Source organism: Ambystoma mexicanum, chromosome 1p (assembly GCF_040938575.1).
Source record: "Ambystoma mexicanum isolate Mex_15411 chromosome 1p, UKY_AmexF1_1, whole genome shotgun sequence".
Lineage (NCBI taxonomy): Eukaryota > Metazoa > Chordata > Amphibia > Caudata > Ambystomatidae > Ambystoma > Ambystoma mexicanum.
In genome coordinates this window covers 1,163,319,896-1,163,338,053 of record NC_090921.1, presented here as the reverse complement: position 1 = coordinate 1,163,338,053, position 18,158 = coordinate 1,163,319,896, and the positions used below count along the sequence as shown (strand labels likewise).

At 44.2% G+C, this 18,158-nt stretch overlaps 1 protein-coding gene across 2 annotated transcripts in view; it reads right to left on the bottom strand.

The window, feature by feature from the left end:
- LOC138450655 (retroviral integration site protein Fli-1 homolog) overlaps positions 1-18,158 on the bottom strand; it is a 299,198-nt gene that overhangs the window by 102,674 nt on the left and 178,366 nt on the right. For both annotated transcript variants that reach the window (XM_069604852.1, XM_069604851.1), the window contains exon 3: positions 14,568-14,725. In XM_069604852.1, the coding sequence (XP_069460953.1) occupies positions 14,568-14,725 (158 nt within the window). The remainder of the gene's footprint in view (positions 1-14,567; positions 14,726-18,158) is intronic.

Sequence of the window (18,158 nt, the reverse complement as noted above, 5' to 3'; positions counted from 1 at the left end):
TTTAACACCAAAATGCTTTTATTATGAACATAACACTTCAGATGCATTAACCTTGAACATTCCATCCATTAAGCAGGATGCATTAACCTTGAAAATTCCATCCATTAAACAGCCCCAAGTGTATTCTTGGGTGTGGCTGATAATGGATTTCCTTCGCATGTGCTCACTGTGTAGGAGTGGCAGGGTGCGGCTGGTAAGCCGGCTCCAACCGATGTCGAGTTTCTCGGTTTCATGCTCACACCACAAGGTATACAAATGGATACACGAAAGGTGGAAGCAGTCCTCCAATGGCCCTCACCTACATCCACGAAAAGGAGTGCAAAGCGTGCTCGGATTTGGCAACTTTTACCATCGGTTTATACCTGGGTTTTCACAAATTGTACGTCCAATTACCTCCCTTTTAAAGAAAAATCAAAAGTTCCATTGGTCAACAAAAACTGACGAAGCCTTGCAGAAGTTGAAACTAGCATTCACTACAACACCAGTCCTTCGACACCCACAACCAGTTCTACCTTACATAGGTGAGACAGATGCTTCAAAAATAGCCATGGGAGCAGTATTGTCACAACGAGACCCTGAAACAGGACAACTACACCCCGTCGCATTCTGGTCCCGCAAATTTTCAGCCTCCGAGTTGAACTACGCAATCACAGATAAGGAATTACTGGTGATTAAAGCAGCATTCAAGGCCTGGAAACATTACCTTCTTGGGGCTAGACATACGGTCACTGTCATCACGGACCACCGTAACTTGCAATACTTGAAAACCGCCAAAGCACGATCCTTGCGTCAACTTTGTTGGGCTCTCTTTTTCGCAGGAATACGATTTTATTATCACTTATAGACCTGGAGTACGCAATGGGAAAGCAGATGCTCTATCAAGTATGACTGAAGAAAAAGAGGCTTTTACAGCATTCGACCCCTTGGCCATAATTCCCGAGGAAAGGATTCAAACCAGAATAGCTGCCACCACGTGTGTGGATGACCAAAGAACCAGTTTGCAATCCTCGATGGATCAATCAACACAACAGGAATGGCTGTTAAAAGGTGACCAGTACACCATCGAAGACAATCTATTGTATTTCCAAGGACGGTTATATGTCCAAGAACAAGAACTGCAAAAGCAAATTATCACAAATGACCACAAATCATTAGTGGAAGCACACCCAGGAATAGCCAAAACTCAGGCTAAGGTAAAACAAAATTACTGGTGGCCAACCTGGCGAAAAGACATTGCCCAATATATTGAAACCTGTGGTATCTGTGCACAACACAAGTCTCAGAAACAGAACCCCGCTGGCTTGCTACATCCGCTAACAGTACCACCAGCACCTTGGCATACCTTGTCGATGGACTTCATCATGGATCTTCCACCCTGCAATGGATACACACCATATTAATCGTTGTGGATTTATTCTCCAAAATGGCCCATTTCATCCCTCTGAAGGGACTCTCAACTGCGTCAACTCTCGCTTCTGTGTTCCTAGAGAAAATTGTTCGATTGCATGGATTTCCATGAATATTAGTATCTGATCGCGCAACGCAATTTATTTCTGCCTTTTGGAGAAAGTGTTGTACGATCGCCAAAATCGATTTCTGGTTGTCCAGAAGCCATCACCCTCAAACTGATGGGCAAACTGAACGAACCAACCAAACGTTAGAGCAATATCTAAGGTGTATGTTGCAACAGTCCGAGGATTCTTGGAAAAATATACTCTGGATAGCTGAGTATGCATACAACAACTCAGTTCACACAAGCACAGGGCAAACTCCATTCTACACTGTGCACGGAAGACATCCGAGGACATCAGTATTTGATCCACCCGATACCCTGGAAATGCCAGCCATAAAAAACGTGCATAAAACCATCACTTAGGTTCTTAAGGAGGCGACAGAGCATCTGACCAAGGCTAAGGAAAGACAAAAACTGTTTGCTGATCGACATCAGAAGGAAGCTCCCACCTACCAGATTGGAGAAAAGGTGTGGTTGGCATCCAAATATATTCCCCTGAAGGGGCCAAGAGCTTTCCGGCCAAGATACCTGGGCCCCTATACTATAAAGTCCATAATCAATCCTGTCGCCATGAAATTGGAGTTACCGTCTCACATGAAAATTCACCCTGTATTTCATGTCTCTCTCTTTCAACCAATGAAGTCCAATACACGGCTTAGTTCTCCGCCAGAGCCCGAAGTGATAGATGGAGAAACAGAATATGAAGTCAGATCCATCCTGGACTCCAAGGTGGTTCGATCAAATTGTATTACCTAATTGACTGGAAAGGTTATGGACCTCAAGACCGAACTTGGGAACCCATTGAACACATCCATGCTCCGTGTTTAATCAGTCAGTTCCATCGCAATAATCCCACCAAAACAGGACCGGGAGGAGAACCACCCTTGAGAGGGGCCTTGAGGGGGAGTGCTGTCATGGTCATGAAGTCAGGGGCACAGGCATGCAGGGGTTGCATGCACAGGAGACCTGGGTGGACACTGTCCTGGCGCCTTTGGCACCAGGCTCATGAACAAAAGTAAACAAGAACATCCATTGAACACCAAAAACCTTTTATTATGGACATAGCACATCAGATGCATTAACCTTGAACATTCCATCCATTAAGCAGCATGCATTAACCTTGAACATTCCATCCATTAAGCAGCCCCAAGTCTAGTCTTGGGTGTGGCTGCTATTGGATTGCCTTTGCACGTGCTCACTCTCTAGGAGTGGCAGGGTGTGGCTGGTAAGCCGGTCCTAATAGGCGTGCCCATGATCTCAGCTATATAAGCTGCCCCGATCTTCAAGACAGATGCTTTGCGTTATTCTGCACTTGCAAGCAGGGTAACGCTCACCGTCACCTGAGGTCAGACTTACCTTTGAAGATCCTGCTTCCTAGACATCTTGCTTCCTGCCAGCATACATACCAACTGGGGGAAGCTGTTCTTATCTGTTCATCTCTTCGGCAAACCAAGTATTCATCTTTACACTTTCCGGAACGCCAAAATCTTCATCTTAACACCGCAGCACGACACACTCCATAGTCGACAGCAGCGCCTGCAAGGAAAAACAGAAAACAAGGTTAGACATCGAAAAAACAGTCTGTTTAAGATCATGCTTCGCCACACTTCACGCTTTCCTTAAACCATCACTTACCTGCCGTCGAACATTGCGGTAGCATCCATCTTCCATCCGGCCACGTCTCGCGTCTCACAGCTGCATTGAGGCCGCATTTCCATCTAAGGGTAGAAAATAGAAGATAGACATTATTGCGGGCATAAATAGGAGCAACATATAAAGACATTAAACAGAACAAACAGCATCACAAGAGCTCAAGAAAGACTTACCAATCATAAGGAGAAGCATAGTCGCAGCTGGACTGGACTAATCCTTATCATGGATCAGTGAAGGAACTAGATCCCATTTGACGCGCCCCTGCCAGAAGTAGCAGGACTGAGAGCTTATCTTCCATAAGTCACCGGTGAGTTGTATGGGCCGGCGTATGCTCACAGAAACCATACTTTGGGGTGAAGGGTTCAAGAGGTACAACAATCACAGATTGGTGCACTCATACACTCTTATCTCCATGCAGAAGTAGTATCACCATGTACCAAGGCTCACAGCTTTTCTACTGAGAGAGAGGCCTGAAGTGGGTGATTCAAGTTCAGGGAGGGCTGCAACCATGCCCCAACCCCATCCGCAGAGACCAGGTGAGCATAACAGACAACCCGCACAACAACGACGTGGATCTCAGAACAGAGATCCAAAATGTGCAATCAACCCACCCAGGCTCCTTTAGTCAGGCACTACCAGGAGCACTCACATGATGACAATGACCTAAAATGGTTCATAGTTGAGACTACGACCTCAGACACATGCAATTTTTCAACTGCCAGAACAAACTGGATATGCAGACTCAATACTTATGCCCAAGGCCTTAATGCCTATTTGCACTGTGCAATACACCTACCCAGATAAAAACTAGCTGTTCATTGGCCATCACACCATTATCCTGCACAACCATACGTACATACCCATATTGGTTTACACTCGTGTCACACCACATACTCGACTCGTTAGCTTTTACTTCTTCATTATGGCAGCCGCAAAGATCAGTTTCACATTTCCAGTAATAACAGTCTAATTGTTGTCAGTACCTCCTTCTCTATTGAGATGGCTACAGGCTATGTAAGAAGGAGGAACACAACAGCAAGTTCTCATCTCTCCTGGTGCCTCACTGATACATGCACGCTGCAACACCCGTAGATAATTGCAGTACAACATGCATGTAATACCAATCACCTTTGACATGAACAACAGTTGCGCATTAGGCTTGAATTTTACAGGTATGAAGGACATTTTATTCTGACTATGGGACAGCATCTCTTCCCTACTTATTTAATATAAGACACCATCTAGAACCTGTGACCACATTATGCACTCTCTGCCTTCTCCCAACACAGGCTCAAGACATAAACCATTAAATGGATGCAAACACCGTCCAGGACATGGTAAGCTTCCCTCCTATTGAGACTTGCTCTATTCCCACATTAATATACAGGGTGGTCACCACATACATGCATTGCATTGCTGGTTTATTTTACTCCTTATATCACACAGAACATGGGACCTCAAACAGGAGTGCTCATTACAAATCTAGGATTTGATTCATTGGAACACATTCGCTATACAGAATTCGCAACTAGTACAACAACCAGAATTCAGCTTGAAACAGGTCTATTTATTTTCTGCATACACCCTATGAGCACCATACGTTTAAAGATCAGTTATTTGCACTTACACAGGACATCTTTATGTTCCTTTCTTTACAGAGAGGTTTCCTTCACTACCACCCCAACACAATCCAGAAGTGAGTTGCTACCTTCACTTTACCTGCATCCTGATGAAGGTTGGGCTGTCTTCCACACTAGCACTCATTTAGCCGAAACTCAAGCATCTCGAGTCAAAGTTTTCCTTAGATTTTAACCACATCTCACCATTTTGTTGGCACCGCTCTTTTTCAACTTGATTTTGTTCACATATTGAAATCCCACCAAACTATTGGTGTACTAGAATTTAGAATTACTATGCATGTAGAATATTCATTGTCCTTTGCATTGTTTAATTGTGTGCAAATGAACATGTGCTGTGTATGACAGATGTACAAGATCACTTTACCATTGGTATCACTCCAAAATTAGTGTTTTTATGACACGATGTGGACTTGAAGTGTAAAATAGAGGTCTGATGCGAATATTATAGTCAGGTTACAGGTCTGGATCAAAGTGAGGGGGTAGAGAGACAAAGGAACACGGTCAAGTAAATGAAAATGTGATTATACTGGGTGTGCCAAAGTGCATGAACTCTGGGTTGTCACCATTCAAACAGACTCTACTGCAAAATATCCAGTTTTGGATCCTTTCATTTCAATGAGCAATGGGATTAGGTTTGTATTTCTTTCCTTTGAGGTATGAGCTTTACATATCCATTGGATATAATTTCCAGAGAAATGTGTATCCCTGCTGTGCGCTGTACTCCAGAAGGTGGGGTTCTTGTGTTGCTTGGAAGGGGCAAATCTTTATTTGGTATCTTTGGAGGAATGGTGATTTGAACCAATCGCAGGACCGCTTTGACGCCCATCACATATTAGTGATGGTGGAGTTCGTTGACATGGTTCATGAGCAGTAGAACGGCCAAACAAGAAGAGAGCAGCAGGTAGGTTTTCATCCAGCAAATGAAAAGGTTTCCCTCTCCTATTGTTGGCCGAACCCTAACTGTGCGCCATGAAACAGTGCTTCCATGGTCTGAATGACAGAGGCTTTACTAGTCAGATACATTTCTACAGTGACAGACAGGGCAATACCTTTATGAATCATCAAATCTCTCCATCTGCCATCACAGGGAGGAGGGTGGGTTGTCTATGATTATAGTGAAGATGCCCACGATAGAGAGCTAGGGTTATAAGTTACACAATCAGGTAATGGTACGATGGGTGATGTATGGGGAGCTGATGAGTTTGTTCCCTGTTACCCAAGGAAGTTAGTTAGCCAATGGTGTGCATGGGTGCCCCATTACCCTTACTTCTAATTAACAGTTTGGCCCATGATGTAATATCCTTGGAAGTAGATGCCACTAATATGAATGGAATAAATATGTCAAGCCTCCTCATTGTTGATGACTTTGTACTTATCTAAAAGACAGCCTCAAGCCTTCAGAAACAGCTTGCCAAATTAGTGGATCCCTGCCATAAAAAACAACCAACTCTACATCGCACAACAACCAGGGCTATGGCTTACAATACATGAACGATTCCAAAGCCCAGCGTATTGATTGTTGAAGCACTAATAGAAACAATGGATTATTAGGATTGCTTGGCCATCTGCTTTAACTGCCAGCTTTTATGGGCACCCCTGCTCCTTAACAGTCCACTGGTATTGAGCAGACAGAGGGGTGTGATCCAGCAGTTGCTATGACCTTTGTGGATGAGCAACACAACCTATATTAGAAGTCTATCAAGCTCCAGCCAAATCAGCCAGACTTTAGGGTGCAGAGCTACGGGGTGGCAAACGAATTTAGATGGTCTACTTAAAACTGAACAATGGTTCTTGAAAACTATGTTGGCTCTGCCAATTAGCACTTTAAATGGATGCTTTGAATTAGGACATTTGGGGTTATATTATGAAGTAAGATTAAAGATGGTCTTGTATTGCTATAGGTTATGGGAATGCCCCTGCTCTAGAACACTATAATCTCACCCAAGAGGACATTACGAACTCTTGTAAAAAATCAACTTGGCCATGCTGAAGAGAATCAGAGATATTGTTAAAATGGATTTCTGAAATCTGACCTGGTGGGCAGAGGTTCAGAAGGTCAGCCTAGTTTCTTGGAACAGGGTAACCTTCTGGACAAACCAGACCAATCAAGGTAGCATTGGCGGCGGTCAAGACTAGGTCTCAGGAGGGGTGAGGGTGATCGAAAGCCCACAATGAGCCCACACAGTAAACACACCACAAATTACTCTCAGTCAGGTGTATATATCAAACATACATATACATTTATTAAAAGCCTTTTAAGTCAAACACAAAGTAAATATTCAGCAGTATTAACAAAACCAAGACAACACTAACTATTAAACATATATACAGTAACCAATGACCTAATGCGATATTACACAGTACAGATCCACAACCTGCAAAGAATGGGGTCACACAGTGTGAATATCTTGTAGGCAGTCCTTCACAATTCAAACCCTAGCTAAGAGGCAGTCCAGTCCCTGAGTGGAGTCTTGAGCTCAAAAGTACATTCGGTGCTGGTTAACGCGGTCGTGCCTTTAAGTTCAAAACAGGGTCTTTTCAAGGGGCTGTAGCGACTTAGGAAAGTGGCTGAGGCAGTGAAGAATAAGTTCCCACTATTCGAGGAGGGTCTCTCCAAGAGGGCAGAACAGGATCCAAGAGATGGGAATATCTTGGTAGCGCAGGCTACCTCGATAAAGGAAGAGTGGCCCTCAGGGGACACTCATGCATAAAAGTCTAAGGATGCACCAGGGGCCACCGGTAAGGGATGCAAGTACTTACGACCCTCGGCGTACTACAGACCAAACTTCGCCGTTTAGTCCAGATCGGTCGCAGGTTCAACTCCTGCAGTTGCGCGGCTCTGCGGCTTTCGGGGGCTGCATTCCGGTTTAAATTCTGTTGCAGGACAGTGGCGATTTCTCCGCTCTTGTTGAAGGGATCAGGGCACTTCCAATGCAGCGAGTCTGAGGGCACATGGGGGCACAGCAGCAAGGCACCCACGAAGTTCGTCACCACAGCTGGGCAACACAATGATCGTGTATGCTCGGGTTCAGGCGTCCTCTCCTAATTCCAGACCTAGGAATGCTAGGCGTACGAAACCCGGCAAGAAAGGGCCTTATACGCAGAACTTACAGTCTCCAAATGCTCAAGTCGAAACTCAGGATGGCGGCGGTTCCAGGGCAAAGGTCCCATACAAGCTGGTCAGTTCACTGGGCGGTCCAGGAACACTTCCAAAAGGCTCGCTTACAGGTTAAGCAGGAGGTGCCAAGAATAGTTGCTCCACTATTCCAATGGGTCGAAGTGCCCTTGCAGGCCTTCTAGGTTCGATCAGAAACAGGGGTTCAGACGGGACAACAGCGGGGTCAGGGTGTGAAACCATCCAGCGGGTCAACAGTGGTTCCACAGAGCTGCTTCTTCATTTCAGGATAGTTGGCCCCTTTACTAATTTCGGTGTGAACTCAGAAGATCGACCTGGAATGGGTGTAAGAGGCCTTCTCTTATCCAAAATCTCCTTTGCGCCAAAATGAAGAGAAACCAATAAGAGATCTGCTCACATACAGCCATCCTAGAGGTGGACCAATCATGCACCACGGTGGTCCCAGTCATCCCAGCACACCAGACATCCTGGCACCCAGGATGTGTATTGGAACTAGACAGATCCAGCCCACATCCTGGGCGCCCACACACAAGACATGCAGAATCCCACAAAAGCTTTGGTTTGCGCGGGAGTCTGCATGGCCAAATAAGGAGTTTTCCAGGTCTGCTTGACCTGGGGAAGGCAAAGGGATAAGATGACCAAAGAACATAACAAAGGACCTCATGGCATGGCCATTTTAGGCACTGGCCGCGGTCATGGCCAAATGCAGTAAATGCGGTATGGACCATAGAAAAGAGTGGAAAATACATACAAAGTAACAGCTGCCACCAGCCCTGTCCAGGGCACACTTGTACATTCACCAAAAATCCTTTGAGGGTGTCTAGGGCCTTAAAAATGAAAACGGGACCCCAGCGCACTGTACTGTAAGGTACTTTGTGCAGTGATAAAATGTTGCTAAAGAATAGCAACAAAGTGAAAGACTAAGGGAAACAAAGTCTCCCAGTATTGACAGTCTTAAGGGCAGGTCAGTTTCGCCATAACACAACGAGCAAAAGCCCAGCGGAGTACAGCAGAAGGCTGGGATCCACTGACAAAAGTCAGACTAGGATGGTCAGGCAACAGCAAAAAGTTGGGGGGTTAACAACTGGAGGGAAAATTACCCATACATGGAAATCTTTCCTAACAGATATAACTTGAGAAAAACATATATTATCATCATTAGAAAACCTTGAGTATTCTGAGTCCCTAACTAAATCATTAGGGAAAGTTAACTAGAAGGGTTCCCACATTTTTGTGAATCATTAATCAATGTAAGATTTCTAAATTGGGTGCTGGGGATCTGTTGTCTGCTTTGGGTAGTGGCACAAAGATATATAAATACTTGACAATTAAAACAGTAGTGAGGGGCCAGGAACCGTACGTAAACATTATGAAGCCTTATTTCTAAAACCATTATATATTACACTGCCGACATTCAGCAATTATTAGAGTAGAGACAGCAGCAATACATGTCGATTTGGTTTATCAGTAAGGGGAGAATTGAACAATAATTCACTTTTATTTCACCTGAATGCTTAAGCCAGAAGCAGTTAGCTTAGACTATTATTTTTAGCTTACGGGTTGACACCTGTTCAGGAAGCAGTATTGTTATGCAAAGGTTCAACCCAACAAAATATATCCTGCACAATTGGAAATTATAAAATTCTGGTTTGGAGAAAAATATGTAAGATACAATCATTAGATGTTTAATTGGTGTAGTTGCTTTGTACTTATTACTGGTTATTAAGTTTGTAGAGATTGTGCATTAGAAGATTTGATGTTATCTATTTATATGTCTTGGTGCTATTGTTTTAAACAACTTGTATACGCTCTTATCAAGTATCTATATATTTAATGTGGTTTTATGGGCATTTTCACCTGAGAAAATAAGTAAGTCATTTTCCTTTCTCTATCATGAGCTCTTCATCATTCATCATCATAAACAATAGAGAAGACAAAAAAAGCTAGTCCCAAAAAAGGGTTGTAGGGCAGGTTTGACCTGTGATGCAACCACCTATCACTCACTAAATCGGACATGTCAAGAAATCAGATCTCAGGACCAGAATGGGGACCAGATCAATTTGCACAGGAGGCCTGCTGTATCTGAGTGTCCACTCTGGAGTTATATTCAAGGCAGAAATGTCTTATAAACGAGTGTGTAGACCACAAACGCGCTGATCTGCATGTCCCCCATGGGCACAGTTCGCGAAAGTGCAGTCCTGGTGGATTTCCTCTGGTGGATGTGTATTTGCAGAAAAGTGTACACAAACTGAATCCATCTTGCAGCCACCAGTTTGGATCCTGTGAGACCAGAACTGGAAATTGCCACATTGTTCTCTGCCCAAAATGTAAACACTACCCAACCAGCTTCCGTCGAATACTGTGCAACTGTATTCTCCCTTCCAACTCGCCACCACTTTCCTCACCGTGGATTGGCCATATTCCCTTGGATGAATACCTCAACCACATGACGATTGCCTATTTCACCAGTTGTAAAGGTCCTTATCCAAACGCCCTTTGTGCTACACCTCCTGCAATGGGAGTTCTGAAAAGGATATCTCTCGCTCCCTGTTTTCCACTTCCCGTACCTTCCCCTGCCTCACTCTCACTCCCTCATCACCCTCTAGAACCCCATTCTTCCTCCCCTCTCTGAACCCATTGCTCCCCATCCCACCGCTCCCCTCCATCATTATACTGGGGACACCACTGGAACCCATGCCACCCCACTCCCTTTTCCTACGGCCTCCACCACCCCACTCCATTCCCTAGATTGTTTGCCTGACTCCTTGACCCACCTCTCCCCTCTCTGCACTTACTGCTCCTCCTCCGATGTCTTCCCATCCTGCATTGCGCAATGGATGTTTTGCACTGGTTTCGTGCATAACATTCCTTTCATAATCTCATAAGTATACCATTCCACTAGTTTGCCAACGCAGATCTCCTGATGAAAATTCACATGTGAATCCATCCCTGAATACTTGTATCACATTCACCAGTGACCAGGGGTGTTGCTAGGTCTGGAAAAGATCAGGGGCTAAGCTCATGTCAGGACTGGCGGGATTCGGGGCTAGCTACAGCCTTTTGTTTGTAGTCCCTGAGCTTCTGTCCGGGGCTACAACCAGAAGACCCGGGCAAGGTCGGATTGGGACAAGAAATAGGCCCGGCCACCCAAAAAAAAGTGGCCCACCCCTCACTTCACGACACTTTACCTCAGATGACATCACCGGAAGTGATGTCATTTGACCCCCACCCCAAAGTGACATCCCGGGAAGCGATGTAACACGACCTTTTACCCCTTGACAAAACAGGAAGTGGCATCAAATAGCATTCTTCCTAAGTACACTAAATTATTGTGAATGCAAACAGACGTTCAAGGCCAAATGATAATATGTTATAGTATAGCACTTACGCTTAAGCTCTTTTTTATAGAACAAAAATGCATATAATATCACTCAACCTTTGTTGGTACTCATTTATCGACCTAAGAAGGATGAAAGGCTTTTTTTGAAGAAAAATAAATCAGGGAAAAAACCAAAAATATCACATTTTATTTTTCGAAACCGGCCCGACTCCCCAGGGACGATTTTGGCCCGGCCACAGGCCAAAAGGCTGAGGGGTCAATCCAACACTGGACCCGGGGCTATATCTCCCTCTACCCACCACCCCCCAGCAACGCCTCTGCCTGTGACTCTCTGGTTTCCATTTTCTCCCTTACATATTACTGAGTAGATTGGTCCACTCCTTCACCAGTACCCTAGACTTCTCCATCCAATACATCCTCTTTGAACCTTCCAAATCGTCTGCTCCTTAACCACTGAAGGTCAAACTATATGTTTAAACAGACACTAATTTTCTCCCACAACACTCAACTGGCAAATGTTCTGCTGGCCTCCAATTTCCCAATTCCACACCTCACCTATCCTTCAACTAATCCTGGCCCACTGTCCCATAACAAAGAGCCTTTCCAACTGCTTCCCAAAGAAGATCCACATCATGAAGGGAGATCCCCCCTTGCTGTTCATGCTCTTACCTCAGGCCCCTCATTCCTCCTGACACACCTTTCCCAGCCCGCTATTCCCACTGCATAATGCATAAGCCGCTTATTGTTGTCGAAGAAACTTGGCCACATTCATCCGCTAAATAGCTGTTCACCCAACCTACAAAATCATCAAGTCCCTCTACTCCCACATTCTTTCCCACCTGTCGGGCATCCATGGTTCGAAATTCAGATTCAGTGTGCAGGAGCTAAAACCAGCTCCTGGGTGTCGGGCATTACCCAGTAGGCAGGAGTTATCGCTGGAGAACCAGGAGCGAGTACCCAGTGCACTGTGAATGTAACCTTCACATGAGATGCACACATTAACATGTTGTCAATTTAGTATTCATTATGTTTAAATGTGTAATAGATGTGTGCATCCTCAAATACTCAAGATTAATGCCACATATGCATGTTTATGAGCTACAAATTGGCCTGGGGAGCCAGAAGCAGCTTCTGGCAGCTGTTGGTTTTAAGTTACCCCGGCTCTCCTAGGCTAGGGGCAGGAGCTAAATGGCTCCCAGCTCCCCTCAATTTCGACCCTGTGCAGCATCTATTATGCCAAACCAACCTGCAATGTCCCTCAGGTCATCCACATAAAGAACAAATAACCTGTCAATCTCACTAAGCCCTCCAATTAACAACCTTTTCCCTCACCCACTAAAAACCACACAAAAGGCTGGTCAACAGACCAAGCCAGTACCTCCCCAGCACCAACCATAGCAATCCTAGCAAATCGGCTCGCACTCATTTCACTCTGCAGAAATAAATGTTAATAAAGGTTTTTTGACCATAAATACAATTAGTATCTATAATATATATATACATCTATACATATATATATAAATATTAGAGAAACATCTGTGTAAACTCCTGCAGCACTGCAATTGGCTGACAATCTCCATAATATACGCTGTATCCCATGTGTCATCTTTATTGGTGGAGCAAATGACGCCTTTCACCCAAATCCAGGCTTTGCCAAGAATACAAAGTATTACGTGTGGATAGTATACATACATTTCAGACCCTTTTCCTCTTTACTTTCTCCCATTAACTTCACAAATAAACGCTCGATGAATAGGAACGCCATCTTGAAAGGCAAAAAGAAACACTATGTGTGTACCACAGTGTTGTTTCAACTCCACAAGGCCATTTGTTTGAATACCAATTTTCATTCCTACAGAACTAATCAATACTTCGTATATGTACCCAGAGTATTCGAATGGTTCACAAATATAAAGCGCCAGTGTGCCTGACATTTTATACAACTTTTACATTTCATAACATGCAATTACCCAATGTGTAGGACTAGGGCTGACCCGTTGACTTCACATGCAGACGCTCGATGTAAAGGAGCGTCATCTTTTAGGGCAAAGTGAACCATGGTCCAAATACCACCATGTTATTTCAATATCACATATATGTAGATCTATTGTCATTCTCACAGGCTAGAAAATATTCAACATATAGGCCCACTCATTTACAATGATTTATAGACATAAGACGCAAGTGCGCATAATAAAGTGCAATTGCATATATGCAAGAGTGTGAAGATTGGATTCTTATTTACAGTGTTGCATGTGGCAATATTGGTTTGGGGGCATCTCCATGAAACATTTGCAGCTCATTCTGATCACTTACAGGCTCAGTCCTGGAGAATCTGGGTAAATGAGCCTGACTACTCCTGCATGTGTTGGTGAGCGGCGTCAGAATCTGCGTGGATTTCGATTCTAATACCTTTCCACCACTGCATGCCTGCATTGTGGAGCTCGGCAATGGTGTCTTCCTTGACGACTCTGGTGGCCATCTGCGCAACTGATTCCTGAGAGGACTGTGCCTGCTTGTTCCAGGTGTAGGAAAAGCAGGCATAGTATGCAGGACTCGAGCTGCTCCTGTAGATCAACATAGCGATCCCTGGAGACCGGCTGTAGGATCCCAAGCATGGTCCATTTCAAGCATCCTGCCCAGGACTCCAGTGCCAGTGGTGTGCCCAGACAAACTGGCAGAAGTAGAAAAAAGGTACGGTGTGCCTGTTTCCACTTCCACCCCATCAAGAAAATGTATTTAATGGTCATTCAGTTTATCTTGGCGTGCCCATGAAATGAGTGATTATTGATGTGTGAGATGACATCCATAAATGCCTTCAAGATCATTCTCGAAAAAGCTTCATCCAACTCATGGCATCACCCTGTTTACTGCCCCCCACAACAAATGTCACATGCATTAAAATGCATCTGCATTCCTCAATGACGCTAATGCAAAATGTCCCATGCAGTTGCAAATGATTAATGTAATCATAATGTCTGATGTGACTGTAAACCTAAGTATTTGCATGTGATTGCAGTGTCATGCCTTACTCGTCCCATGCTCTGCCAAGCAATGAATGTGTTTATCTTGCACTTCTGAATTCCTATGCATTCTTCACTTAATGTAAGCACTACAATATTTCATATTGAGGTACCCACTAAATAAAAAAAGAAACCAAGCAAGCAAGTATTGCCCAGCAGCTATCATTGCGCCCGACCTCTGGCCTCTGGACTACAGCATTGGGCAGCACCAGAGATGAGCATTAGTGCTGCCCTCCACCCATGCCCGGACACTGGCACTAACCTGCTGGCACAATGACCCGCTTCTCCTCTGTGTGGCTGGTGCTGGTGGGGGTGCTGGGCCGTGGCTCTGCGTAGGTAGGCTGGTATGCGATGTGGGAGACCTCTGCGTTGTTGGCCACTTTGTTCCGCCGGGGAGCATTGCAGGTGATTGGGGGTGGTCTGTAGAGGAAGAGAGGAGAGAAGATTCGGTGAACATAAAGCAGAGGGGGTGAACACTAGATGATGGCAAGGGAAGCTGATCCATGGCATCTAATGGAGGGCATCAGAGACGTCTATACTCTGGTTGTGATGATGGTTGACACCCTGAGAACAAATACACCTTTTAAGCGACGATTCACCTTCTGAACATGCCTTTAGTTTACAGAATGGAGAAATTGTCTCAAGAAAAGAGGAAGACAAACAATAACTGTTAGTAATTCTGGAGTGGAAACGATCCCTGTCTAGAGTGTTGCCGACACACAGCATTAGGCTCTGGGAATGATTTGTTGGCAGTGCCTAAAAAGTAATGAATGTGCACTGGAAGCTCATCATCAAGGGAGAAAGAGAGAATTTGAGGTTAGATCTGCTATATCTTTAAGTACCTGCATTTATCATTGGGCTGCAGTACCTATAATGTAATACTGTAGACACTGTAGACAAGACTCTGCATACCGTGACACTTTAAATAGACAGTGCCTGCATTTAGCATTGGGCTGCCATAATCCTAATGAACATTGTAGACAAGACTCAGCATACTGTGATACTTTAAATAGACAGTGCATGCATTTATTATTGGGCTGCTATACTCCTAATGAACATTGTAGACAAGACTCAGCATACTGTGATAATTTAAATAGACAGTGCCTGCATTTAGTATTGGGCTGCTATACTCCTAATGAACATTGTAGACAAGACTCCGCATACTGTGATACTTTAAATAGACAGTGCCTGCATTTATTATTGGGCTGCTATACTCCTAATGAACATTGTAGACAAGACTCCTGCATACTGTGATACTTTAAATAGACAGTGCCTGCATTTATTATTGGGCTGCTATACTCTTAATGAACATTGTAGACAAGACTCCGCATACTGTGATACTTTAAATAGACAGTGCCTGCATTTATTATTGGGCTGCTATACTCCTAATGAACATTGTAGCCAAGACTCAGCATACTGTGATACTTTAAATAGACAGTGCCTGCATTTATTATTGGGCTGCTATACTCCTAATGAACATTGTAGACAAGACTCCGCATACTGTGATACTTTAAATAGACAGTGCCTGCATTTATTATTGGGCTGCTATACTCCTAATGAACATTGTAGACAAGACTCTGTATACTGTGATACTTTAAATAGACAGTGCCTGCATTTATTATTGGGCTGCTATACTCCTAATGAACATTGTAGACAAGACTCTGCATACTGTTATACTTTAAATGGACAGTGCCTGCATTTATTATTGGGCTGCTATACTCCTAATGAACATTGTAGCCAAGACTCAGCATACTGTGATACTTTAAATAGACAGTGCCTGCATTTATTATTGGGCTGCTATACTCCTAATGAACATTGTAGACAAGACTCCGCATACTGTGATACTTTAAATAGATAGTGCCTGCATTTATTATTGGGCTGCCATACTCCTAATGTACATTGTAGACAAAACTCTGCATACTGCGATACTTTAAATAGAAAGTGCCTGCATTTATTATTGGGCTGCTATACTCCTAATGAACATTGTAGATAAGACTCCGCATACTGTGATACTTTAAATAGATAGTGCCTGCATTTATTTTTGGGCTGCCATACTCCTAATGTACATTGTAGACACAACTCTGCATACTGTGATACTTTAAATAGACAGTGCCTGCATTTATCATTGGGCTGTTATACCCATAAGGTAACACTATAAACAAGACTCAGCATACTACGCTCATTTTAATAAACAGTAGCTGCATTTATCTTTGGGCTGCCATACCCATGATGTAACAGAACAGTCACGGCTTAGCCGACTGCTATACGTTTAATGGCCAGCAGCACCTGCACTTCTCAGCAGATGCATTGAGGCCAAGTATTTGCGTCTGTGTCCCCAATTTTAACCAATTGAAATGATCAAACAAAAACATGGAACACCTGTGTAAACGGTATAGCTTGCAAATCAGTGCCTGAGAACTGTAGATTTGTATTGTGGACACATGGCTCAGATTATGATGGGACCTTAATTTATTAACCCTTCATTTTGTTTCCATGAAACATCAGGGCACACAACTCGAGCTCCCTCCCTCCTTAGGTACTGGTGGAACACCCCAATTTCACACTTTCTTTTTAACCTGACATAGGGCCTCATTACACGGAAAGCGGTAAGGGTTAACGGTCACCGGTAATGGTACCGGTGACCGTTAACCCTTACCGCCTTACTACGAGGTCCCTTTGCGGGTTGGTATTTTAACACCTGCTTTTTAGCAATTTGCGGTACCGTAATTAGCACCTTCCCCATTCCCATTTTGCCCTATTGGGCAAAAATGGGAATGGGGAAGGGCAATGGGGGAAGGGGGAATTACCGCCCGCCAACCTTGGAATAGGGCGGTAATTCCCCTTTCCTCCAAGGCAGTGCCGGTATTTTACCGGCATGGACCAAGGTGCTATTACCGCCTACCGTGTAATGAGGCCCATAGAGCGTTTAGAGATTTGAATGAAATCAGCCAGAAATAAACATTGCCGAAACCAATCTTTTTGACTTTTGTGAATTGAATAGTTGTTATTTGTTCACAGGCACATGGGCAATGTAAGCAGAGGGGGTTTAACCAGAGAAGAAGGCTGGCAAAGAGGTGAGGAAGAGGGTGCAGACTACAGAGGGACCGTCACTCTGCATCACAGGTTTGATAGGTTGAATTGGGTGAAGGACAGGGAGAAAAAATACTCTAAGCATGGTGGCATTTTTGGATAGTATTGATATGTGAGGGCTTCACAGCAGGCCGGTAATGTTAAAAGAGTCAGCTGGGAGTAGAGCCATGCTCTGTACGGCTCTCTCAGTCTCTCCACTTTCTCAAGGTTTCTTTCTGATATCTTTTAAGTGGCTCTCTTTTCAACTCTTTCAACATTCTTCTCTCTCGAGTTTCCACCGCCTCCTGATATTTTTCTCTTCTTCCACCTTCCAAAATTGAACACCTCTTGCTAATTCCTCCTCCAACTTTTCATCAACCTCCTCCTCTGAAAACACAGAACCCTTCTCCTCAAATTCCCAAACAACCTCCTCTTCTTTAATCGCTTTTTCCAACTCTCATAGGTATTCTCCACCCAACTCTGGACCACTCTCCTGCCTCCCCCCTCAGTATCTCCTTTAAACACCTCCTTGTTCTCTCCTCCTACTATTTCTCTTATCAGTTACTGTACAAACTCTTTATTAATCTCTTCCAGTTCCCTCGTTTTCCTAGGCCACTGTCTGTCTTTGGCTACCTTCTCGTCCTCTTCATTCTGTGTCTCTCCTTTGCTCCTCTGAGCCTTACCCTCCTCCCGACTAAACATGATCTCGTTAATAATTGTAGTCATTACCTGCCAACTCGCCTCCCGAGCTTCCTCAACATTTTCTCCCCAGCCTCCTCAACAT